This window comes from Diabrotica virgifera, chromosome 3 (assembly GCF_917563875.1).
Source record: "Diabrotica virgifera virgifera chromosome 3, PGI_DIABVI_V3a".
NCBI classification, from domain to species: domain Eukaryota; kingdom Metazoa; phylum Arthropoda; class Insecta; order Coleoptera; family Chrysomelidae; genus Diabrotica; species Diabrotica virgifera.
In genome coordinates this window covers 90472872-90500408 of record NC_065445.1, presented here as the reverse complement: position 1 = coordinate 90500408, position 27537 = coordinate 90472872, and the positions used below count along the sequence as shown (strand labels likewise).

The 27537-nt window shown below is 33.8% G+C and overlaps 1 protein-coding gene across 1 annotated transcript in view; it reads right to left on the bottom strand.

Moving 5' to 3' along the window:
* Positions 1-27537, bottom strand: part of LOC126881911 (RNA polymerase-associated protein Rtf1) — a 103984-nt gene that overhangs the window by 14991 nt on the left and 61456 nt on the right. Inside the window, exons 4-6 of the mRNA XM_050646639.1 lie at positions 23486-23690; positions 23265-23424; positions 15658-15870 (exon numbers count right to left, since the gene is read on the bottom strand). Of these exons, the coding sequence (XP_050502596.1) occupies positions 15658-15870; positions 23265-23424; positions 23486-23690 (578 nt within the window). The remainder of the gene's footprint in view (positions 1-15657; positions 15871-23264; positions 23425-23485; positions 23691-27537) is intronic.

The window sequence follows — 27537 nt, the reverse complement described above, 5'->3', positions numbered from 1 at the left end:
CTTATAAATATAATTTTATTTGATGTCTATTATATAAACATTGCTGAACTATGGTTCTTCACTATATCCTATTTTTCGCCTTCTCTTTCCAGTGTATAATTTCCATCGATACTATATATTCCTGAAACTTTCTTGCAGTCTTTTTCTTGGTCTATCCCGTCTCCTAGTCCCAATTGGTCTTCGTAGCAGTACCATCTTTGGCATTATTTCCTTACCCATCCCCTCGACATGAGCTGCCCACCTCATTCTTTGTGACTTTGTGTATCTTGTTATACTTGGTTCCTTGTAAAGCATCCTTAATTCTTGATTGGTGCTTCTATGCCAACCGTCTTCTGTATCTGTATTCTTTCCCCTGAAAATAGCTCTCAGTACGTTCCGTTACCAACTCTCTATCATTTCTTCTTCTGTTTTATTTAGCACCCATGTCTCACATGCGTAGGTGACTGTTGATCTTATTACGGTTTTGTATATTCTGGTTTTCGTCTTTTTCGATACGTACTTTGACTTTACTTTGAATAATTTTTTTGTTAATATTAATTTGTGAAACATCACTATTTCCCAATTAATGGGGTATAATAAAGGGTCATCAATTTAATACCTGTATTTGCTCAGTGGCGTACCATAGAATGGACAGCCTCTTAGCGTTATAAATAGTTTTTCCACCTACCTCTACCGAAAGTATACTTTTCCGGACCTGATTGTAGGGAGCAAAGTTGTACTTTTCCTCCCTAGGGAGGAAAAGTAAAAGTGACGTCATGGTATTTCATTCATGAAATGTAACTTATTGACGCCCTGTACAATATCTATTTTCTATTACGTAAGTTTCTATACATTTTAACGTTTATTTATAAAACACTCTGTATTTTGCAGAATGGTAAAAAACAGTAAATTGTTATTTTGATTTAACAATGTTTACATTATTAATTTGACTTATATTTGACAGTTGACAGTTATATTGTACGTACTTGTTAGTTTTAGTTCTAATAAATTTTGTTGGTTAGTTATATAAATAAAGTAAAAATGAAAAAATGACTTGTTATTTGAGGAAGGTGGAAAAACCATATGTATAACATGGGAGTAAAGTGCCTTTTCCTCCCTTGAATGATTACTGCCCTCCGCTACGCGTCGGGCAGTAAACTTCATTCTCGGGAGGAAAAGTAGCACTTTCCTCCCTTGTTATACAAATAGCTATTTCTTAGGTGATATGCTTTCCCTCATAACGGTGTTATTTCTTGAACATGGCTCTTTAATACTTACTACTAACTCCTCAAAAGATTTTTTTGACATTCTTGTAAAATTAAAAAACTTCTCTGGGCCTTTATTATATTAATTTCGTTATATAATGTGTAAAAAAAATCCTTGTACTTTCGTTTCTTTATGATAGAATGTATCCAATATCTGTGTTCCTTTTTTTCTTTAATCTAAGGTAAAGTAAACTTGCATTTATTACAAAAGACAAATCGTCATAACTTTCAGACATCGCATCGTACAGCAGCCAACACGCGACTAAGTTTGGCAACAACGAAATACAAATACTTTAAATCGTAGCATAGCTGCCGCTGTTACACCGCGCCATGTGTTTTAAGCTACCTCGACGCGCGCCGCCTGGTGTGTCCTTGCTCTTATACTCTCAGTATACGCGGGAACGGTCTGAGCGAAATCGGTTGGCGCGGAGGTTGCTGAAACAGCGGTCGCCATGTTGCCGGCAGTCTTTTAGCGTCATCGTGCGTGTTTAAGCTGACAGGGCATTTTCAATTTCGATGGCTTCACGGATAACTCTCGATTTTAAGGAACGGATGGTTTTTGCTTTTTCGAAATCTATTTTGTGACCTGTCTGAATTTGATGTTGGGCTAGGGCTGAAGTAGAATCACAATGTTTTACAGATATATAATGTTCGTAAATAAGATTGTGAATTCGTCGGTTTGTCTGTCATATGTATGTTCGTGGGAAAGTGGAACAAGGTATCTCGTAGACGCCATGGTTTTCATTGCGGATTTGCTCTTTTACGGATTTGACGAGATTGGACAACTTGGAGTCAGTAGTGAAGATGGTTTTGATGTTTATCGGGTTAACAGTTCTACTGATCTTGTCAGTGACACCCTTGATAAAAGGTAGAAAGATTTTGGGTTGATCGGGCGGCAAGGTTTCTTTTTTTTGATGGAATGGGGTTTAGATGGCTTTGCATGCTCCTATTGATTTGGGTTTTGTGGTAGCCATTTTGTAAGAGTGCTTGTCTTATTGAATTGTTTGCACTATAATATAATTATTATTTAAGCTATATTTTTGGTAAACATATTTTTTTGATAAAATACTTACTTTTTTAGTTATTTGCGAAAAACCGTCTAAAAACGTGTTTTTCTTTGTTGAAAAATGAACATAGTCACTCGCAAATAACTCAAAAAGTATTGACTGACTGAAAAAACTCTATTGAACAAAAGTTGCTTAGAATTAGTCAGGTTATCCATTTCCGGACTTATTTTGTACTTAATGTTTTTCACCTCCGAGAAGGGGTTGAACTCACCCCAAGGGCAATAACACAGATCGGTACAATATCACTTTTTTCTTTGACGTATTAGACGTTCCCATGAGACTTTTTTGCATAATCACATTCGTGAGACACCCCAGAATAAGGTTCAAGAAGTCGCCCACAGGAAAAGTGGTCCAAATTTTTTTAACAATTTTTTTAAATTAAATTGCAAAAGTCAATGTTTTCGGTCCGGACAAACCTATTTTTGGGTTTTTTGGACCATTCTTGACAATAAAGGTTTCTGATAATTTTTCTTTCTGATAATTAAAAGTTGTTCGTTTTCGAGTTATAAGCAATTTAAAATTTAAAAAACGCGAATATGGTCATTTTTAAGACATCATAACTCGGTTAAAAATTATTATTATGAAAGTCAGAAAGTGACTAAATCAAAGTTTAAAGCACCCCCTACGTGATCCTGAAGAAATGTGTGTCATTAATTTATTACTAGGCTGTTATTTTTAATTATTATCAATGAGCGTCAAGATCGTATTGACGCGGCTGTAAATGTGAGTGCGAGTAAGATGCACCATTGACTGCCGGAATGGCATCTCGCTCGCACTCACCATGGACGGCAGCCTAAGGCAAGGCGCCCATTGAGGTGGAATGTCCGTGGCCCGTGGCGTGGTATTGACTATTAGAGATGCTCCGACCAGCTATTTTGATATAGCAGTTACCTTTTCATTTTTCATTATTCAACATTTTCAAGATGATATGAGAAAAGCAAAATCATATTTGTTTGTTTTGTTTGAAAAAGCATTGTTGTTGGTATTTAATGTGAACATATAAATAATAATTGTTACTAAAATAATACATCTAAGTACGAACATTTTTTGAAATGACAAAAAAATTTAACAAAATACATGGTGGTTGTAATATTTATATGGTCGTAGTATTTATTTAAATTTACTGTTGTTTTCACCAAATTTTGAAAAAATGTGAAAACTTTGAATTATCCACGTCCGTCTGTCTCTCTGTAATCACAACTCCTCCGTTAATATACCAGCTAGAATGACAAATGTGGTGTCAAATGAAAGCTTATAATCCAAGGATAGTACTAAAGGTGATAAATTTGATCTAGGCTGTTTGTCCGTTGGTCTGTCCGACCGCGAATATAACTTCTCCGTCATTATACCAGGTAGAATGACAAATTAGGTGTCAAATGAAAGCTTATGATCCAAGGATAGTACTAAAGGTGATAAATTTGATCTAGGCTGTTTGTACGTCGGTCTGTCCGACCGCGAATATAACTTCTCTGTCATTATACCAGGTAGAATGACAGATGAGGTGTCAACTGAAAGCTTATAATCCAAGGATGGTACTAAAAGTATGATATTTGACCTAGGCTGGCTGGTTATCGGTCCGTCCGACCGCGAATATAACTCCTCCGTCATTATACCAGGTAGAATGACAAATGAGGTGTCAAATGAAAGCTTATAATCCAAGGATGGTACTAAAAGTAGGATATTTGACCTAGGCTGGCTGGTTATCGGTCCGTCCGACCGCGAATATAACTCCTCCGTCATTATACCAGGTAGAATGACAAATGAGTTGTCAAATGAAAGCTTCTAATCCAAGGATAGTACTAAAGGTGATAAATTTGATCTAGGCTGTTTGTCCGTCGGTCTGTCCGATCGCGAATATAACTTCTCCGTCATTATACCAGGTAGAATGACAAATGAGGTGTCAAATGAAAGCTTATAATCCAAGGACAGTACTAAAGGTAATAAATTTGATCTAGTCTGTTTGTCCGTCGGTCTGTCCGACCGCGAATATAACTTCTGTGTCATTATACCAGGTAGAATGACAAATGAGTAGAATGACAAATGAGGTATCAAATGAAAGCTTATAATCCAAGGATGGTACTAAAGGTGAGATATTTGACCTAGGCTGCTGTACGTCGGTCCGTCCTACCGCGAATATAACCACCGTCATTATACCAGGTAGAATGACAAATAATGTGTCCAATGAAAGATTATAATCCAAGGATGGTACTTAAGGTGATAAATTTGATCTAGGCTGTCTGTCCGTCGGTCTGTCCGACCGCGAATATAACTTCTCCGTCATTATACCAGGTAGAATGACAAATAAGGTGTCAAATGAAAGCTTATAATCCAAGGATGGTACTAAAGGTGAGATATTTGACCTAGGCTGCTGTACGTCGGTCCGTCCGACCGAGAATATAACTCCTCCGTCATTATACCAGGTAGAATGACAAATGAAAGCTTATAATACAAGGATGGTACTAAAGGTGAAAAATCTGACCTAGAATTTCCGGTTTTAGAAATGAAACCGGAAGTGCTTTTTTAAAGTCGCCGGAGTAGTATAAGCGATATATTATTCGACGTGCTTTAGCAAGATGGGAACAAATGTATACTTTTGGTTTTTATATCATTTCCGGTTAAAAAGTTCTAACCGGAAGTGCCATATTATGGACACAAAAATAGTACATGTGATATATTTGAAATTTGACCTCGGAGTTGCGGTTTTAGAGTTGCAATAGGAAGTACCGTTGGAAAGTCACTGAAATATTATAAGATATATTATTCGACGTGCGTTAGTAAGATGAGAAAAATATTTGGTTGTAATATTTATATATTTATTATTTATATGGTTACTATGGGTACTAAAGGTGAGAAATTTGACCTAGGACTTCAGGTTTTAGAATAAACCGGAAGTACTGTTTTAAAGTCGCCGGAGTAGTATAAGCGATGTATTATTCGACGTGCTTTAGCAAGACGAGAACAAATGTATACTTTTGGTTTTTAAATCATTTCCGGTTAAAAAGTTCTAACCGGAAGTTAGGCCACATAATAAGACGGGAAAAGTACTCCCCGCTAAGGCTCATAATCCAAGGAAATATCTCGGGAAAGAGAAATGTGGGACGTAGGAGGATTTATACAAATACAATAGTTCAGAGCTGCAGCCAACAAAATTAAGATTGCTGTGATGGTAGCCAACCTCCGATAGGAGACGATACTTCAAGAAGAAGAAGAAGAACCGGATGCTTTTTGGATTCATATCATTTCCCGTTAAAAAGTTCTTAACCGAAGTAAGTACCATATCAGATTCGCAGAAATGGTACATGTGACATTAATTGAAGTGTATTGAAAAGTCGAGTTTAAATCTTTGGTTCCGGTTTTGAAATTATTTCCGTTTAAACAATTATGACCGAAAGTTTAGTAAAATAGACTAAAAATTAGCGAAATATTTTATCCATCAACGCAAAGTTACACGAAGAGTTTAAATATCGACTTCCGGTTCTACTTTCGATCCCCATGGGTGAAAACCTAGGACTTAGAAAGTTCAATTATTTGTAATTACTTAATACATAATTTGTGAAATTAGAATAATAATTCTTATGATTTATGCGTTTTATTCACTTTGTAAAGTAGTGGAGTCACTGAAGGTGGATATGAGCTAATACCTCCGATTTCGTTGAACCTCCATCGATTTGCATGAAAATTGGTGAGTTGTTAGAGGATATTTCAAGGAACAAAGGTGACGTGGTGCCAACTTGCGCTTTTACCCTGGGGGTGAATGCCACCCCTTCTCGGGGGTGAAAATTATTTTATTGACAATAACCCCATAATTCGATAGAGGGACAAATTCTAAACAAAATTTGTTATATAAAGTTATTAAAATAAGTCAAAACTTTTTGAGTTATTAAAGATCAAAGATTTTAATTTTTCTTGAGAAAAATGCATGTTTTTAACCGATTTTTCATCAATAACTCAAAAACTATAAGTTTTTACAAAAAAGTTATTATTATCAAAAGTGAAGCTAATAAAAAATGAAATAAACCCCTTACTAGAAAAACCTTTTAAAATGAACTAAAAGTGAGTTAGGGGTAATTGAATTTATATTATTTTCGGCGCGTAAAAACACGTAAAAAAGTATTCAAGCTGAAATAACGGGAAATTGATGCATTTTATATCATAAACTTATTAAACATTTGTCAAAGTACTTAAAAATATCTATCAAATGAGCCCCGAACATGTTGATAGCGTTAAAATTTATGCTCCAAAATTTTTTCAAAATTTATCTTTTAAATAGTTTTCCAAAAAATGTTATTGTTTTTTTTTAATAACTCCGTTGGTGTTTACGATTTCAGGTTCATCTAAAAACTGTTTGAAAGTTAATTCTAAGTGCTATTTAAGCACGTTAAACCTAATCTTTTAAACCCCTTATTTTTTAAAAAATAAAAGGTTAAATGGCGGTGTTTGCATGGTTCCCACAGCAAAATTTAAGATTGAAATGTTTCTATCTCGGTTATTTTTTACCCTATAGAAATAGTAAAACAGGTAAAACATTTGGTACAGAAAAAACTAAAATTTGATTATATATCATTTTTTAGGTATACTGAGTATTTTTGAAGTTATTATCAAAAGAATATGAGAATTAAAATAATTTTAAATATTATGAATTTTATAAATTATACCTTTTTTTCAAAAATATGCTTTCTAAACCGGTCAAAATTATCGAAAACATTACATATGCTAATATAAAGAAGTTCTTGTAAGGATTACTATAAATTTTAATTTTTGTGGAAATGGCGTATATTTTATTTTTCACTTTTTCCTAAAAAATTCGAAACGGTTCTTTTATTTTCATCACAACTTGCTTAATTTTGACGCTATTACCTTGTTCTGAAGCTCATTTGATAGGTATTCTGAAGTACTTTTACAAATATTTAGCAGGAATATTTTATACATTACATCGTTTTCTCGTTATTTAGCATCTCAAAAAATCCAACAAGTAAAAATGTAAGTACCAGTTATAGGAATATCCCTGTTTATGGAATATAAATTAGAGGTCCCAAAACGTTTCCATTTACTTTTTAAGGGGGTAGGCGCAAAATCTTGGTCCAATGCTATTTAAATTCATTTTTTTCATTTTTTCGAATCCTGAAAAACCAATAAATATTTTTGAAAAATTTAAACGCAGAATGAAAGACTACATTATTACCGAGTTCCGAAAGTGTCTTAGAATATACAAAAAGTTTAGTTTGAATTAAATACTTGAAATTAAAAATCACAATAAATTTTCTCTTTTTTTCACGCCTGTATATTATAATTATAAACATTATAAAAGTTTTCAGGGACTTTCGGCCCTCGTTAATAATGTAATCTTTCGTTATGAGTTTAAATTTTTCAAAATACTTATTAGTTTTCTCAGAATTCGAAAAAAACAATGCATTTAAAAGCATTGGACCAAGATTTTGCACCTACCCCCTTAATAAATTTATCCGTTGTTGAAATATCTTTCAATAAAATAATACCGCTGTTTATAATACTTTTTAACTAAACGAATAAATTTTTACCTACAATATCCTAAACATTTAAATTATATCGGGTATTATGCTTTATTGCAAATGCCTCAAAGGCCTGTATAGCTGTTTTATATTATTAGGGTTTCTCAGGTAATAAATACTTTATAACAACTGTTATGAGTACAAACTCGCCGACAAATTTACTGGTGGTAAAATTATTTTACTTTTCTATAAATTTCTATACAGTGCCCACCTACTTATACTTCTTCTAATCTACTTACCGTTGCACGTGATCCGCGTCATAGCCCGTGACGTCACATGATACCAACACGAAATATTTTGGCGGTAGGTGTGTTCTTTTTTACAATCATTTTTCCGAGTACACGGGAATTACAGCCACTAGATATATTTTATTATATACGCGTAGAAATAATATTTGAAGATTTCTATTAATGTTAACTTAAAGAAATACACAATAATATGTTTCATTTCATTTGTATACCTAAATGGACTATAAAGCGTTTTTATGAAGCACATTTGTTCGGAACACACTATAACTGTAATCGAACGAATGTGACATTTTAGCATAAATTGGTAACATTTATTTGACAGTTGCGATGATGATACTTCATATTTGTTTTTATTCTTTATTATAAGTATATTTGTTTTATTATATTTACTGTTTATATTATTTACTTTAACTTAAGATTATAACTTAATTCTTGTTTTCTATTTCTAAAGTTTTTATTTATTTACATTGAATATGAATTTGTTTTGTTGTATAATCCACTTCCGCAAAAATTATGTGATATACTTGATTTAAAATGACTTTGAATTATTGCACGATACCTCTTCAGGTGACAGCTATAACTTTGATTTTTTTAAATGGGAGAGTACATTATGTGACACCTCATTTAGAAGCCTTTAAAACACTGATTACAATAATGTATAATACTTTAATCCTTTTTGAGAGCGTAGGCACAAAATTTCGGTTGAATTCTTAAATGCAATCATATTTTCGAATCCTGAGAAAACTAACAAGTACTTTTGAAAAGTTTAAACACAGAATGAAATATTACATTATTACCGAGGGACAAAAGTCCCTTAGAATAAACAAAAAGTTTCTTTAGAGTGATATATTTAAAATGAAATATCATACTCAATTTTCTCTTTTTTTTTCGCCCCTGTAACTTTTTATTAAAATAAACATTATAGAATTCCTCAGAGACTTTTGGATCCTCGGTAATACTGTAGTCTTGTATTCTGCGTTAAAAATTTTCAAAAAGACTTATTAGTTTTCTCAGGATTCGAAAAAAATGAATGCATTTAAAAATAATTCAAACGAAATTTTGCGCCTACGCTCTCAAAAAGGATTAAAGTATTATATATTTTTGTAATCAGTATTTCAAAGGCTTTTAAATGAGGTGTCACATTATGTACTTTCCCATTTAAAAAAAAATCAAAGATGTGGCTGTCACCTGAAGAGAAAACAAACTTTGGAAAACTGTATGTCCTACACTACTCACGTACTTTTCAATACTATTTTACTTGATGTTATTAATTAGGAATGTGCAGGGCATTGCTATATATTTCATTTGGAGCAATTTCCGAAGTGGAAGTTTAATTTTACCTGCAAATTCAATTTCTAATAATATTGTGGCTTATTCCCAGTTAAAACAAGTAATTGGACTTCGTAAGTCCTAGGTTTTCACCCAAAGTAATCGAAAGTAGAACTGAAAGTCGATATTTGAACGTTTCGTGTAACTTTGCGTCGATCGATATACGATTTTACTAATTTTGAGTCATTTTGACTAAACTTTGCGTCATCATTATTTAAACAGAAATGACTTCAAAACAGGAACTAAAGATTAAAAGTCAACTTTTCAATACGCTTCGATTGTTGTGTTACATATACTATTTCTGCGACTATAGCGGCACTTCTGGTTAGAACTTTTTAAGCGGAAATGATATAAAAACCAAAACCAAAATTTTTTCTCATTTTGCTAAGGCACATCGAATGATATATCGCTTATACTATTTCGGTGACTTTAGAACAGTTCATACGGTTGCAACTCTAAAACCGGAAGTCCGATGTCAAATGTCTCATCTTTAATACCATCCTTGGGTTATAAGCCTTCATTCGGCACTTCATTTGTCATTCTATCTGTATTAATAATGGAGGAGTTGTATTCGCGGACGGAAAGACAGATGAACAGACAGTGATGGAACCGAAAGTATATATTTATTCTCTTCTTGCAAAGTAGCGTCGAATAATATATCACGTGTACTATTCCGGTGACTTTAGAACAGTACTTCTGGTCGCATTTATAAAACCGGAAGTCCTAGGTAAAATTTCGCACATTTATTACCATCCTTGGATTATAAGCTTTCATTCGACACCTCAATTGTTATTCTATCTGGTATAGTGACGGAAAGACGGATAGACAGTCTAGGTCAAATTTCTCACATTTAGTACCATCCTTGCATTATAAGCTTTCATTTGACACCTCATTTGTCATTCAACCTGGTATAATGACGGAGGATTTATGTTCGCGGTCGGACGGACCGACGGACAGACAGCCTAGGTCAATTATCTCACCTTTAGTACCCTCCTTGGATTATATGTTTTCATTTGACACCTTATTTGTCATTCTACCTGGTATAATGACGGAGGAGTTATATTCGCGGTCGGACGGACCGACGTACAGACAGCCTAGGTCAAACATCTCACCTTTAGTACCATCCTTGGATTATAAGCTTTCATTTGACAGTTCATTTGTCATTCTATCTGGTATAATGACAGAGAAGTTATATTCGGGGTCGGACAGACAGCCTAGAACAAATTTATCACCTTTAGGACCATCCTTGGATTATATTCTTTCATTTGACACCTCATTTGTCATTCTACCTGGTATAATGACGGATGAGTTATATTCGCGATCGGACAGACCGACGTACAGATAGTCTAGGTCAAATATCTCACCTTTACTACCATCCTTGGATTATAAGCTTTCATTTGACACCTTATTTGTCATTATACCTGGTATAATGACGAAGAAGTTATATTCGCGGTCGGACAGACCGGCGGATAAACAGCCTAGATCAAATTTATCATCTTTAGTACTATCCTTGGATTATAAGCTTTCATGTGACACCTCATTTGTCATTCTACCTGGTATAATGCGGAGGAGTTATATTCGCGGTCGTACGGACCGATAACCAGCCAGCCTAGGTCAAATATCTTACCTTTAGTACCATCCTTGGATTATAAGCTTTCATTTGACACCTCATTTGTCATTCTAGCTGGTATATTGATGGAGGAGTTGTGATTACAGACAGACAGGACTTGTGCGTAGTCGGTTCAGTTCGGCTATTCCTATTCCGTTCCGCGGAACCTTAAGTTCGTTTTACGGCTACTGCTAGCGTCAATTTCTCGCCCGTGAAGCCGTAGCCTAATACGGGCACGGCGCTCAATATTATTACTTAAAAATTACAGTTTAGTAATAAAATAATGACAAAAATTTCTTCAGGATCTTGTAGGGGGGACTTTAAACTGTGATTTAGTAACTTTCTGACTTAGATAATAATAACCTTTAAACGAGTGAAAATCGCCATTTTTCGTTTTTTCAATTTTAAACTGCTTATAACTCAAAAACGATCAACTTTAGAGAAAAATTATAACAGACCTTTTTTGTCTAGAATTGCCCAAAAAACCTAAAAAAAATTAGTACGGCCCAAAAATATTGATTTTTGCAATGTAATTAAAAAAAAAATTGTTAAAAAAAATTTGGACCACTTTTCACGTGGGCGACTTCTTGAACCTTATTCTGGAATGTCTCACGAATGTGATTATGCAAAAAAATCTCATGGGAATATTTTTTCCAACGAACCCGCCGTTTTCGCCTTGTCTATATTAGCTACATGTATGCCAAATGTCATGTCAATCCAAGCGGTCCTTTAAAATCCGGAGCAAAAACCGTGAGTAAATGGACTGTAATGTACAATCGTACTTTGTGAACATTTAGCAAAAAGTCACTCTCAGTGTTACAAAATAAAATTTCATAGATCTCAAATCGGTTGATTTTATCAACTACATATTTCACATTAAGTATAATATAGGCAACTAAAGAATAAAGTACAGTCCGTAAAATATAGATACCGTTGCACGTTATTATCTACGTCAGAGATCTAAGTTGACATTGTTGCGCAATTCAAAAACAAACAAAACAAAAAATTCTTGAATTCATTTTAAATCACGTACAGGGTGATTGATTAGTGGGGTAAAGCTCCGTAGATCCGTTATAGTATAAGTATAGTAAAAGTTAATAACAAAAATTGTAGCCACCTTTGAGCTTCACATTACAAAATTAGTTATAGTTATAATGTTACAGGGTGTTCAATAACACAGTGGCAGACCAAACTTATGTTTTTTTTAAATGGAACACCCTATATTTTATGTTAAATTTGAAATCCTGTTAACTTCTCCATCACAAAAATATAAAGGTTTGTTATGTTATACAGGGTATTTACAAAGTTATATCCAATTTTGTATGAAAATCGTAACAAGTTCAACTCCCTGTATAAATAAAAATAAGCGAAACAGCAATGGCTTATTCATACCATATTTTTTTACGTATTGTCAAAATGTTCAAGAATTATTGATATTGCTAATTTTTTTTTATATCAAATACAGGGTGAGTCAAAACGCAAGTACATTATTTTCTCAGTAATTTTAAATGGAATACCCTGTATTTTCCCTATACAGTGTGTCAATTTTAAAACTTACAATGGATATATCTCACGAACAAAAGCTGATATCGAAAAATGCTTGAAACCGTTTCTAGGATAGTAAGGGGGAACTAAAATGACATGAAAGAGAACTCACCCCCATCAACCCCCTAGGCCCCACCCATCACAACCAAAAAAGTTTAAATTGCAAACCCCTACTTGTGATACATCATTGAAAAGGCTATAAAAAATGCTATTCAATGGTATAAATAATAATTATACAGGGTGAAGCAATAATTGTGAAACTTTGGCTTAAATGAAAAATTTAATAAGGTTTTGTTGAATTACAAATTTATTAAAAATGTCAATTAAGTAAATATTTAATGTGAATTCCGTTGTTTGGTAAACAATAATACAGCCTATTTTCAAATTCTGCACGAAATTTAGCAAATGTTCTAGTAATAGGGCGACATGCTTGAGTAATTCTTCCTCGGAATTCCCCAAGTGAAGCAAGTTGAGTTTTATAAGCAATTGATTTAGGGTAACCCCATAGAAAAAAGTAATATACTATCCTACTATAAAAAGTACTATCCAATGGTATAAATAATAATTATACAGGGTGTTAATATCAGCTGGCTTACTATGACTTTTGTATTTGTAATGCTATCTCCCGGACTATTATTTTAAATGGTAAGTGTCCGCTCGTACTTTTTTTTTGTTAATTAAAACTTAATTTGCCATTTTTGCCTTAAATCAGTTGTTTATAAAACTTAACTTGCGTCACTTGGGAAATTGCGAGAAATAATTACTCAAGCATGTCGCCCTATTACTAGAAAAACATTTGTCAAATTTCGTGCAGAATTTGAAAATAGACTGTATTATTGTTTACAAAACAACGGAACCCACTTTGAACATTTACTTAATTGACATTTTTATCAAATTTGTAGTTCAACAAAACCTCATTAAATTTTTCATTTAAGCCAAAGTTTCACAATTATTTCTTCACCCTGTATAATTATTATTTATACCATTGGATAGCATTTTTTATAGCCTTTTCAATGATGTGTCACAAGTAGGGGTTTGCAATTTAAACTTTTTTGGTTGTGGTGGGTGGGGCCTAGGGGGTTGATGGGGGTGAGTTCTCTTTCATGTCATTTTAGTTCCCCCTTACTATCCTAGAAACGGTTTCAAGCATTTTTCGTTTTCAGCTTTTGTTCGTGAGATATAGCCATTGTAAGTTTTAAAATTGACACACTGTATATTCAAAACGCAAGTACATTATTTTCTCAGTAATTTTAAATGGAATACCCTGTATTTTCCCTATGTATAACATTCCCTATTTATAAAATTTATTAGTATTCGAGATATTTTCATTTTTCAATGGACCAGTAGCGTGGCCACCCAAATCATCAGAATTTAATAAACTGGACTGATTTTTTTGGGGTTACGTTAATAATGATGTTTATAAAATACCTCCAACAACAAAGAATGAGATGAAAAATAGAATACAAAGTGTATTTCGATGTGTTAATTTACAAATGCTTCGTAGAGTAAGTAGCTCATTCAATGATCGTTTTTAGGCGTGCATAAATGTGTTAGGAAGTAATTTTGAACACCTTGTGTAATTAAATATTAAAAATATTTTATTAAAAGTAGCTTCTAATTTTTTCAACATGTTTTTTTTGCAAAATGTTTAACTGATAAATTATTTTTCGTTCTTTATTTGTTACATTGTTACATTTACATACAAAAGTAGTATTTTATTGTCTTCACAAAATGTTGTATTTTGTGGTTGTGTTTTTTTTTTGTAAAATGTATCACTAATAAATTATTTTTATTTCTTTATTTGCTACATTGTTACATTGATTACCGGATTAATAATCAGTAATCGTCAATTGTTAATTCAGTCATGGCTTACCTAAAATTTAGATAAATTTACACACTTAAAATAATTTGCTCTGAAAAATGAAAATATCTCGAAAACTAATAAATTTGGACATAGGGAATGTTATATAAAAATTAAAGTACGGTAATGTTACTTTTCAATAATGATATAAAAAAAAGGGTGTTCCATTTAACATTACTGAGAAAATAATGTACTTGCGTTTTGACTCACCCTGTATTTGATATAAAGAAAATTAGTAATGCCAATAATTCTTAAAAATTTTGACAATAAATAAAAAAATATGGCATTAATAAACCATTGCTGTTGCACTTACTTTTATTTATACAGGGAGTTGAATTTATTACGATTTTCATACAAAATTGGTTATAACTTTGTAAATACTCTGTATAATATAACAAACCTTAATATTTTTGTGATGGAGAAGTTAACAGGATTTCGAATATAAAATAAAATATAAGGTGTTCCATTAAAAAAAAACATAAGTTTGGTCTGCCACTGTGTTATCGAACAACCTGTAACAGTCTATCTAATTTTGTAATGTGAAGCTCAAAGTTGGCTACAATTTTTTTTATTAACTTTTATTGCTATCTATTACTATAGCAGATCTATTGAGCTTTACCCCACTAATCAATCACCCTGTATATCACATAATTATTGCGAAGTGGATTATACAACAAAATGAATTATTTTCAATGTAAATAAATAAAAACATTAGAAATAGAAAACAAGAATTAAGTTATAATCTTAGGTTAGAGTAAATAATAAAAACAATAAATATAAAAAAATACTTATAGTAAAGAATAAAAACAAATATAAAGTGTCAATACCGCAACTGTCAAATAAATGTTACCAATCTAAGCCCAAATGTCACCTTTATTCGATCGCAGTTAGAGTGTAATCCGAACAAATGTGCTTTATAAAAACGGTTTATATTCCAGTTATACAAATTAAATGAAACAAGTTAGGGTATTTTATTTAAATTTACATTAATAGATATACCAATAATAGATCTTCCAATAATAATTTTACGCGTGTATGTATAATAAAATATGTCTAGTGGCTGTAATTCCAGTGTACTCAGCTAAACGATTTTAAAAAGGAACACACCTACGACTTAAATATTTCGTGTTGGTATCATGTGACGTTACGTGCTATGACGTGCAACGGTATCTATATTGTACGGACTGTAGGATAATACAAATAACTTAGTTTTAAAAGATACTTACTATTCGTTCTACGTCTTGTTCGTTAAATTCGTAACTAATCGCTTCTTTAATATCAGCCTGTTTCTGTTCGATCTTCCCCTTTGATGGTAACTCGTTACTTGCAGCTGTACTTGCTTCTATCCACTTCTGATATTCCCCTTCTGTGAACTCTTGATTTGAGATGAATTCTAACCGGAAAACTCTTTCCTGGGTACCGTGTCTCACTTTCAATCCCTGTAATTATAAAACCATAAAATTATCAAGTACTAAACATCTAGCAAGTAGTAATAAATATCTTATTTAAATTGGTTGAGGAGCCTAAGGTTGAAAACCATCATGGCCTCGCAGACCTTGTTGACTATTATGCTAAATACATAGCTTTGTGTTGCTGCATTTGGATCATTCCGTCGGGTTACTAAAGGTTTGTTCCAACACAACGAGAAACCGTCCATGTAACGATCACCGTCCTGCGCAGTAAACAAAATAACCCATGGGACGCACGGAATACAGACACAGAACGTGTTATTTTATAGTAACGTGATCGTTACATGACGGTTCTCGTTGTGTTGGAACAAACCTTATAGCAACTCGTTACTTGTCTTTCTCGAACTTTGCCTTGCGTAATGAATTGTAATAATGCTCATTTTTACCTTCTCATCACATGTCCCAAATAATCAATCAAGCTTTCTTATTTTGATGGTCACTTTATTTCTGGTTCACTTCGGATCCTCCCAATTACTTCCACATTTGAAATTCTTTCCACATATGATTAGTGATGTAAGAAGAGAATATTCTCGAGAACGAGAATATTCTCGGTCAGAATATTCTCGTTCTCGAAAATATTCTCTTGAGAGTTGCTGCGTCCTTAATCGTGCTAAGACGATAAATAAAAAAGAAAAATGAAAAACGGAAAATGTGGATACGACTTTTCTAAGTAAACGCGAAACAATTTATGGAAATAATGCTAGACAATTATTTGTTTAAGAATTTTACAATAATGTCAAAAAGTGATTTCGAACTATTAATAAATATGATAGGACCAATAATAGAGAAGAAAGATCAAACATGAGAAACGCAATACTAATCCCAACAAGATTAGCAATTGTTTTTTATATATACTAACAGTTTTAGTTTAATGTATTTATTCAGGGTGCACTACTCTTCCATTTGTCTCATACTTCCAGAAGTATGCCAAGTTCCACAACTCTGGACGTAAATGTAGTGCATTAATAAACCTTATTGTGATTTCATTTGACCACGTATTCATCTTTTCTTTGCATGTTTTGACAAAACCAAATTAAATTTCAACAGAGTACAGGAAATAAAGAGGAAATACAGAGCAACATGCAAAATTTTCCACAGCAGTTCGACTTTATCGGCCACATGGCTCTGCCAAATGGCGATATTTTCATTAGATCGCTGTAATGTTGCCAGAAACATACCAAATATATATTTTCGGCAACATATTGCTTCAAAAACTAGCCCGTCTAAATACCCCTTTAGACGTAGACCAATCCATGACTGAGCTGATGACTCGTGAAAAATAAAATCCCACAACTTCTCATCAGTACATTGAAATGCAGAATGTAGATGGTCAGGATGAGCTAATGATAGAAATAGATTCTGAACCTGAAGCCTCATGTTTTCTGATTAAATCACCACATCCATTAGTTGCATTATTTGTTGTTAAGAAGCAACTTCATTTTTTTATGAAATAAATTTTGCGTTCTCTGTTTATATATTTTGTTTATATACAGTGAGCACGTAAAGGTTGGAATAAATTCATTTTCTCAAGAATGGACGACTTTGGAAAAAAATCCTGAAACAGGTCAATTTTTATTTTTAAATTACGACTTTTTGGCATATATATTATACTAGTGACGTCACCCATCTGGTCGTGATGACGTCATCGATGATTTTTTTAAATGAAAATAGGGATCGTGTGATAGCTCAATTGAAAGGTAATTCAATTCTCTATTCAGTAATATAAACATTAACATAATTATTTATAAAGGGTGTCAAAAAAATTTTGAATTAAATTTATTGACATAAAAAGAAGAATGTGTGTAATTTATTTAATTTAAAATACATTTTAGTGCTATCAGAAATCAGGAAAAATGTTTATTTGGCAAATATTGTTTTTTGCTTAAATTCAATATTAAAGCAGCCACCCACCAGCCTCGTGACAGTTTGAACATTTAATTTAAGCGAAAAGCCATGATTATTTTTCAAATAAACATTTTTTTCTGTTTTTTGAGAGCAGTAAAATGTATTTTAAATTAAATAAAATACATACATTCTTCTTTTTATGTCAATAAATTTAACCTAAAAATTTTTTTTGGACACCCTGTATATAAATAATTATGTTAATGTTTATATTACTGAATAGAGAATTGAATTACCTTTCAAATGAGCTATCACACGTCCCCGATTCTCATTTAAAAAAATCATCGATGACGTCATCACGCTCAGATAGGTGACGCCACTAGTATGAAATATATGCCAAAAAGTCGTAATTTAAAAATAAAAATTGACCTGTTTTTGGATTTTTTTCCAAAATCGTCCATTTTCGCGAAAATGAATTTATTCCAACCTTTACGTGCTCACTGTATAAAGAACACTGTTGTTTAGTCTCATAATTTTGTATATAATTTCATGATTTTTAATATCCTATTTCATCTTCAACAATATCCCGAAGTGCGTCATAGGGTTCATTCTCAGAAAATTCTCCATATCGAGAATATTCTCAAGAATATTCTCTGATTTTTCATTCTCGAGAATTTTCCAACACTACATATGATATTCGTGAATTATTTTATAACACTGTGACGGGTGGCTGCATTAGACACCAGACTCCGCAAAACGCAGTTTAAAAAAATATATTCATATAAACTAACAAACAAAATAAAATTGACTTATATAATATCAGTGGCGTGCGGTGACTTTTTCGGAAGGGGAAGCGATTCAATAAGGATATAAAAATATTTTCTTAAGGGTCGAGGGCCGAGCCACTTCCCACCTGATAACACTCTGATGCGCTATAGGGGCTCTCTATCAGCAAAATGCTTATGTGAGACGTCCTAGGTACAAGGACTTACACACTAAATCCTACCCCGATCAATGCGTGAGGCACTCTATTCCCGCTATTTCTAGTGACTAGTGACCTATCATTGATCTATATTGCTAGCTCGGGCCTTGAGTCCTCGCGCCGGGCTTTGTTTCCTCGGCCTATTTAAAAAAAATTATATTCCGAGGCATTGTCCACAACACACAACTTTCAACAATATGACACTTATTTATACTTGAGGTCTATTCTCCTATCAACTTCTGATAATTGTTGAATGCAGTCTTTTTCAAGGGATAATAGGGCTAAATTTCGCTTGTTGAATTTCTTTTAAACTCTTAATTTGAAACTTTTAATGCATTTTAATAATGAAAAACTTCGTTCAACTGATGCAGTTGTGGCTGGGATAGTTAGTACCTACTACTTCACACAACTTGACCACTTCACACAGTGACTTGTTTAAACCAGTAGTTATAAAGAAATACCCAGATTTCTGGGTATTTCTTTATCACTAATGTCAGTTGTTTCATAAACTACACTTAACTGAGAATGCAAAGCTGAGATATCAAAAGATTTTCATTATTTAATCGTAGTGAAATAAATTCCTCTGTGGGAAATTTTGATGAATTATAATTAGAAATATTAAGATTATATATAATTCTACAAATTTTAAATCGTTAAAATTTTGATCGTTAGAATTCATTTGTTATAGAATATTATCAAAAGGTCTCTCTGTTGCCGACATTATCAATCTTCATTATTTTTCTTTTATGTTCAAACCCCATATTTTCAGTTTTATCCCAAATATTTTTAAACTGCTCTCGTTTTTTAATTATCGTATTAATAAAGTCATCAATTTGTCTTATACAAAATGCAATGTCATTTGACTTCATCTGTAAAATGTCAAATAAAAGATCAGTAAAAGGAAAATATCTGCAAAAAATTTAAATCGAAATACATATATTCTTTAAGCGGATGTACATGTACGTATTTACCTAACCACCGCTGCAGCAGTAACAGTCGGAAGGCGCTAGGATGCGCTAGGACGATCGCTTCCACAGGGTACCAAAATTCGCGCGACTAGTGGGTTGCGGTCATTGAACCCTGACCAATTTTTAAACCGGACAACCGCATGACAAGCGGCGATTTTGAGATGCGCTTCTGTCACGAGTGGACCGAATATGTAGTTGAATTGTGTGCATATTGATTTCGTTCGTACGCGATTAATTTTTAATATTTTTCAATGCGTATGCCTAGGTAATAATATGTAGATTACTTGGGTTAGGGAAAATTTTGTTATTAAATAGGTATTAATTAATAATAGATATATTTTCTTATATCGAAGTAGGTATAGGGAAGCGGCGCTTTCCCCGCTTCCATGGACCGCACGCCTCTGTATAATATAAAGTATGCGGCAAAATAAACAGTACTGAAATGAATATATAAATGTTTATGATTATTTATATATCTAGTATACATGATATAGCCTTGCAAACATCATTCACGACGACGCACGTTCCCGATAAACAGATGTTAAAGATGCCCTCTGGCCAGTGGCGGTTCTACGGGGAGGGAAAATGAGGAAATTTCCCCCCTAACAAAGTCCAAAATTAAAAAAAAAATTGTTCAAACGCTAAAATATATTAGCTGACATGAAACTGAAACCGCAGAAAGAAAAATTCAGCCCAATAAACACGCTAGTTAGGAAAATTAAGGGAACTTAATGCCTATAAGTTATTATTTATGTCTTTTATATAATCTGACTATCTTTTTTATGTCTTTTGGTTGGGTTTTCCAAGTTCCCCCTAAGACAAATTTCTATATCCGCGACTGCCTCTGGCACGAACAAATATTTAATTCTAGTCCGCAATTCCGAATGGCAGACGGTGGATATGTCTGACTCCTTCAGCATTCCCCATATGTACGCATCTGGTAGCGTTAGTTCTGGTGAGTGGCAACTCCCAAAATTATCGCGCAGTATTCGAAGAGACTCCCTGGCACAGTGTAACAGGTTGTCCCGTCCTGGGCAGGACAAACTTAAATATACCAACATATTAAACGACGTCGAATAGGCACTCATACCCCCCTCCCCCTGTCGTACTCCGTCGTAATAAGCAAGCCCCCCCTCCCTCTTCTCAAAGACGCAGTTTATGGATGACCCCTACAATACGTTGTTGCTTGTGAACAGAAATAAATGTTAGCAGTATTCGGATGGGTAGGATGAAGGAAGATCTTTAGTACCCAAAGATCGGGGAGGGCCGATCAATACTCGCCTACAGTATAATGATAAAGAATCAGTAGGGTCACTTCGTGAAAATCCTTTGTTCTCTATGTTTGACGGCGCATCAAAAATTTTGTCCTTTGCGCAGATGAATGACAGGTAACGTGTTTCCTACGTTTGCCGTGATTAGTTGTCATCGTCGCGCATTTGCCGTGATTGGTCGTTATCGTCGCGTATTCAAAATTTTGTCTTAGGAATAGATTGCAAAATTGGAGCCGTCAAAATTCGAGAGTGAATTAACTGATTCGTTAATATTAAACTGTGACTCAGCCAACGATCGATGAACTCTTTAACGATCGATTAACCAGATCGAGCTTAGTTCTCGTCGCTTTTCAAGGCATTTTATACTCTCTAACGGTGTTTAATTTTCAATACGCATCGATGGTAGTGGCCTGTTGTTGGTGGGCGTGCGTTTCCGTTGCAATACCAAAATTCAAAAACAACTATTTTAGATCCACTCTTTTAGTGCTGACACTCTTATTTCATTAAGTAACAAGCGAGGAAGTAACTCAAGCGCTTCAGAAAATAAAGAAAGGAAAAGCAGTCGGACTAGATGATATTCCTGGGGAAGTATGGAGGGCATTGGGAGAGACCGGAACATGTTGCCTAGCAGGCCTATTTAATAGAATTATGGAAGTTGGACAAATGCCAGACGAATGGAGAAGCAGTATATTAGTACCTGTCTACAAAAACAAGGGAGATATACAACAATGTACAAACTACAGGGTTATCAAACTACTTAGCCATGAAAATATGGGAGAGAGTAATCGATAGACGGATACGTGAAGAAACCGAAATATCCGATAATCAATTTGGCTTTATGCAGGGCAGATCAACAACAGATGCAATTTTCATTATAGGGGCAACTGATGGAAAAATACAGGAATAAAGAAACAAACGCTCATATGTTATTCATTGATCTTGAGAACGCATATGATAGAGTTCCTCAAGAGATTCTGTGGTCGGCACTCAATAAGAAGGCTAGGTGCTTAGTCCATATTTATTCTCATTAGTTTTGGACCAGATAACAGCGAAACTACAGGGTAACATTCCATGGTGCTTAATGTATGCTGATGATGTAGTGTTAACAGGAAAAAGTGAAATAGACTTGGAACAAAAGCTGGAATAGTGGTGACAAGCTCTGGAGGAAAAAGGTTTAAAACTTAGTAGGACAAAAGCAGAGTATTTGGAATGTTCATTTAAAGGTGGAGTTACTACAAATAAAATGGTATCTTGGGATCGTGAAATGATTGTGAAAAGCAATAGTTTTAAGTACCTAGAATCGGTATTACAGAGTAATGGAGAAATACACTCACCGGCACAAAAAACCGCCACCCCAAAAAATGGGTCATTTTTAATGTCTTGTATTTCCTAAACCTGATGTCCGATTTAAGTAATTCTTTTAATATGTTATAGCCTTATTCTTTAACAATATCGCTGTAATAATATTGTTGCTAGACAGGTACACTGTCATTGTATACAGGGTGTACGAATCAAACTGTGTTTTTTTGTCAAACTTTGGAACACCCTGTGGAATGTTCTAGCTTTTATAAAATACTGAAATTAAAACCCAACTATAGCCTCAGGTTTTCTTAACATTATGTTTTTTGTTTCATTCGCTTATGTTGGATAATAAAAAAGTTAGGCACTTTAACAACTACCCCTGTTTTTCGTCAATACAGGGTGTTTTTAAACAAGTACGGCAAACTTTAAGGGGTAATTCTGCATGATAAAATAATGACAGTTTGCTTTATAAACGTATGCCCGTAAATGCTTCGTTTCCGAGATAGGGGGTGTTGAAATTTTTCCTACAAACTGACGATTTATTTATTGCGCATTTTTTGGCATACAATTAAGAATTTTATATCCACCATTGACGTGCATACGGGATATATCTAAAATGTTTATACCTTATATACCTATGTTTGGCCTTATTAGCAATATGACTACATATATACCTACTACAAATACGCACATTTTGTTCAAACCATTTTCTGATGAAATTTATCATCGATGTTGGCCATAAAAGCCTATAGTGCAAAGACAAGGTGAGAAGGACTATAGGTACATAGCGAAAGGAATGTGACAAGAACTGGAAGGAACCATAAGAAAACTAATGTTTCAATAAATAAGCGAGAAAAAGTTTCAATTCTATCAATTCTGACAAAAAAGAAGTATGTATTAGTAGCAGTGAAAATAGAGCAAATACTTAGTCATAATAATAGCTAACAATTGAAGAAAATTCGATCAAAACTTTATAAAACAATTCACATAAAAGCTTACCTTATTTGTTTTTGTATTTCCTAGATTATATATCTTGGCTGTTTCATATACTCCAATTACTTCTGCCACTCTATAAACAGGTGCATTATTGTGTTGGCCGATTCCAACCCTAACGAAACAGCCTTTCGCAATTCTGTCGAAAAAGGGCATGTGGACAAACCTATGGGTATCGAAATGGAAATTAAACATCGCTAGCTTATTTAAAATTATACATTTGCTACCTTTCCAATTTGTGTCTCGACAGTCTCACTAAGTTGAGATCGCTTTTGGAGGGAATATAAGCTGACTTTCGGTCATCCTCCTCCTCTTCGTTATCACTGGAACTTGAACTAGATGATGACTTTGATCTGGACCTAGAGCGTGATCTGGATCTAACAGAATCTGCTATTGTGGGCCTTTGTGGTGAGGATGAAGATTTTTCGTCGTCTGAAAATCGAACTATTTGTTAAACAAATAAAATTTAGAAATCTCAGATGTTAATGTTGACAAACATGAAACATGCCTGTTTCATAAATCTCCATAACGCTTTTGGTAGTACAAACATCATAGACCAATATAAATTCTATACTCGATTTTGAAATGAATGATTTCACAGTTTTTATCGCGGAAGATTATTACGATCTTCATACAGGACTGTTCAAAGCAGACAAGTTATAAATATCAATGCCTTCGTGTGTCAGTTTTGTACACGAATTTATAAAAATACTGACAAACTTAGAATACAATACAACATAAAATGCAAAAACACTGCATAAAAACTGTACTACCAATACTTTTCAAACGGAGTATAGAAGCTAGTCTGGATATACGAGGATCATTCGTAAAATAAGACTACGTCGCTGAGAAAGATTGCGACGTGCTGGGAGAAATCTGGCAACACTGCCTTACACATCAACTCTCCCTGTCTCTTACCCCACCACTTTCGCCCACTTGCGGTTAGCGAAAATCTAATACTTTAGCTGGCGAGCTTCTAGCTAGACAATTGACTTAATCTAATTATATAGTATTAGCAATATTTTAAATCGCAAATTAGCAAACATCGTTATGTATATGAGTATATGTACAGTCGGAAAAATGAAAGAATACCCATGAACGAACATATAAAACACGCTGTATTTTCCTGTCACCGTGTCACAAAGAAAATTGTCCAGTGCAAGTACATGTAACAATAATTATTACATGTACTTGCGCTGGCCAATTTTTTGTGTGACACGGTGACAGGAAAATACAGCGTGTTTTATATGTTCGTTCATGTGTATTCTTTCATTTTTGACTGTATACTTATGTGTATGGATACCTACAGTCGGAAAAATGAAAGAATACTCATGAACGATCACATCAATCACTTATTTTGTATTGGCTGTCTTTTTCTATACCAAACGTTTGTTATTTACTTATAGAAAAAGACAGCAAATACAAAATAAGTGATTGATGCGATCGTTCATGGGCATTCTCTCATTTTTCCGACTGTATGTTATAGGTTATAGTTATTGGGAACTTAGCCATTTTACACCAGTATTTTGAATTTCTCTAATAGGTTTGTTTGAACATTAATTTTCCCTTTTAGGTTTTTTCTTATTAACTGAAAACAATAACTTTTGTTTAAGAAAATTTTTATTATAATGTGGAATATTTCTATCTTCCTTTGGTAGTAGGTGGTAATAATACAACTTTGATATAACTTTAATTATATCTTTTTATTGGTGGTAATAATATAACTTTCCTATGGTTAATTATTTTATAGAGAAATTCAAAATACTGGTGTAAAATTGTTGTAAAATTCAAAATATACTTATTAACCTAATTATACAGCATTAGCAATATTTTAAATAAAAAACTTCGACATGTATAATAATATGTACCTACATATATGTATAGGATATGTTACTTATAGTTCGGTATTGGGAACTTAGCAATTTTACCAGTAGGTATTTTGAATTTTTCTATAAAATAATTAACCATAGGAAAGTTATAAATTATAGTCAAATAGTTAACCATATAAAAGTTATACATATTATTACCACATCAAAGAACAGCAGGTACCTACTACCAAAGAAAAACATGAATATTTCACATAATAAAAATATTCTTAAACAAAAGTGATTGTTTTCAGTTTAAGAAAAAACCTTAAAGGTAAAATTCGGGTTTAACCAAACCATCTATTAGAGAAATTCAAAATACGAGTGTAAAATTTCTCCCCCGAATGTGTAATGTACAATGAGTGTAAAATAAGTCCCCAATAACTATAGTTATACACGGTGTAACAAAAATACAGGTCATAAATTTAATCACATATTGTGGGATCAAAAATCCCGAAATAACCAAAGTACGTGCCTCCTAGCGGCGGGATACGGGCAACAATACATTGGCTTATAGGGCAGTCCTTACAGTAGGGATCCTGGCCTATACAGAAAAATGCAGGCGGGTGTGGGGTAATACTGCACTTTGGTTGCATTGGTGGTGTATTGGCTAAACGTGCAGGGCAGGGTATGGTGCTGATAGAAAAGGCATTCAGGCATCAAATATCCAAAAATCTTTTCAGGCCATAATAATGAAAAGACCTTCTCCAAACGCAGTAAAAACTTATACTGAAATGATGGCATCTCCTGAGGTAAAATGTTCCGGAAGTAAAATGAGCCTCCGTTCGGATCTCCGGGTGAGGACTATCTCAGGGGGAACACCATTGCAGGTTAGAAAAATCAGGATAGGGTCTTGGAATCTTGGTAGTCTTACAGGTAAGAGTCTGGAGTTAGTGGATGCGCTCAAACGAAGAAGAGTTCAAATTGCTTGTATTCAAGAAACTAGGTGGAAAGGACAAAAGGCGAAAGAACTAGGTGAAGGATACAAATTGTGGTATGTAGGGAGTAGTAACACTAGAAATGGAGTTGGTATAATTGCTGATAGTGAAATGAAAGGTAACGTAGTAGAAGTTGTAAGAACGAGTGATAGAATGATGTCAGTGAAATTTGTAATTGATAAAGAGGTATTGAATGTTGTTTGTGTGTATGCTCCCCAAACAGGTCTGGGTGAGAATGAAAGAAGAGCTTTCTATGATCAATTAGGAGACGTACTGAGTGATATTCCAGCAGAGGAGAAAGTTATAATAGGAGGTGATTTCAATGCACATGTGGGCCAAACCAAGACAGGATATGAAACAATACATGGGGGATTAGGCTTTGGAACTAGAAATGAAGCTGGAGATGACATGCTTGAATTAGCAACAGCATTGGATATGGCGATTGTTAACACATTCTTTAAAAAGAGAGAAACTCAACTTATTACCTACAAAAGTGGACAACATCAATCCCAAATAGACTACTTCATGATAAGGAAAGAAGACATACGTGAATGCAAGGACTGCAAGGTAATAGTGAGTGAGACAGTAAGCCAACAACATAAGCTGCTTGTTCTGGACATCGAAGTAAAAAGCGAAACTAAACAAAAATATCGGAGAGGACCACAAAAAATCAAATGGTGGCTGCTGAAAGATGAGAAAGAAGGTCTATTCAGGAGAAGAATAGTAGAAAAAATATGTTGGAACATGAAAGGAAGCCCTAATACAATTTGGAGAAAAATGGCCAGTAGTATTAGAGAGACTGCTATTGAAATACTTGGGAAAACGTCAGGAAAAAAGTTTGAGGATAAAGAGACTTGGTGGTGGTCAAACGAAGTACAAGGAAAAATAAAAGAGAAGAGAAAATTATATAAAAAGTGGCAAGAAACCAGATCCGACACAGATCTTCAAAACTATATGGTGGCGAAAAAGGAAGCGAAAGTAGCAGTAGCAAAAGCCAAAGCAGAAGCGTATTCAAACCTATATGATCAACTTGATACCAGGGAAGGCGAAACGAAGATATATAAAATAGCCAAACAGAGAGCAAGGAAAGCAAAAGATTTTAATCAGATTAGATGTATCCGAGATGAAAATAATAAAATACTAGTTCGCGAAAGGGAAGTCAAAAAGAGATGGAGAAAGTACTTTGACAGCTTATTAAATGAAGAATTTGACAGACAGCCTGTAGAGTCAACGGAGACAGTAGCAGCAATGGTCACCAAAATAACCAACGAGGAAGTGGCTCAAGCGCTTCAAAAAATAAAGAAAGGAAAAGCGGTAGGACCAGATGATATTCCTGGGGAAGTATGGAGAGCATTGGGAGAGACAGGAACAAGGTGGCTAGCAGGTCTATTTAATAGAATTATGGAAGTCGGACAAATGCCAGACGAATGGAGAAGCAGTATACTGGTACCTGTTTACAAAAACAAGGGAGATATA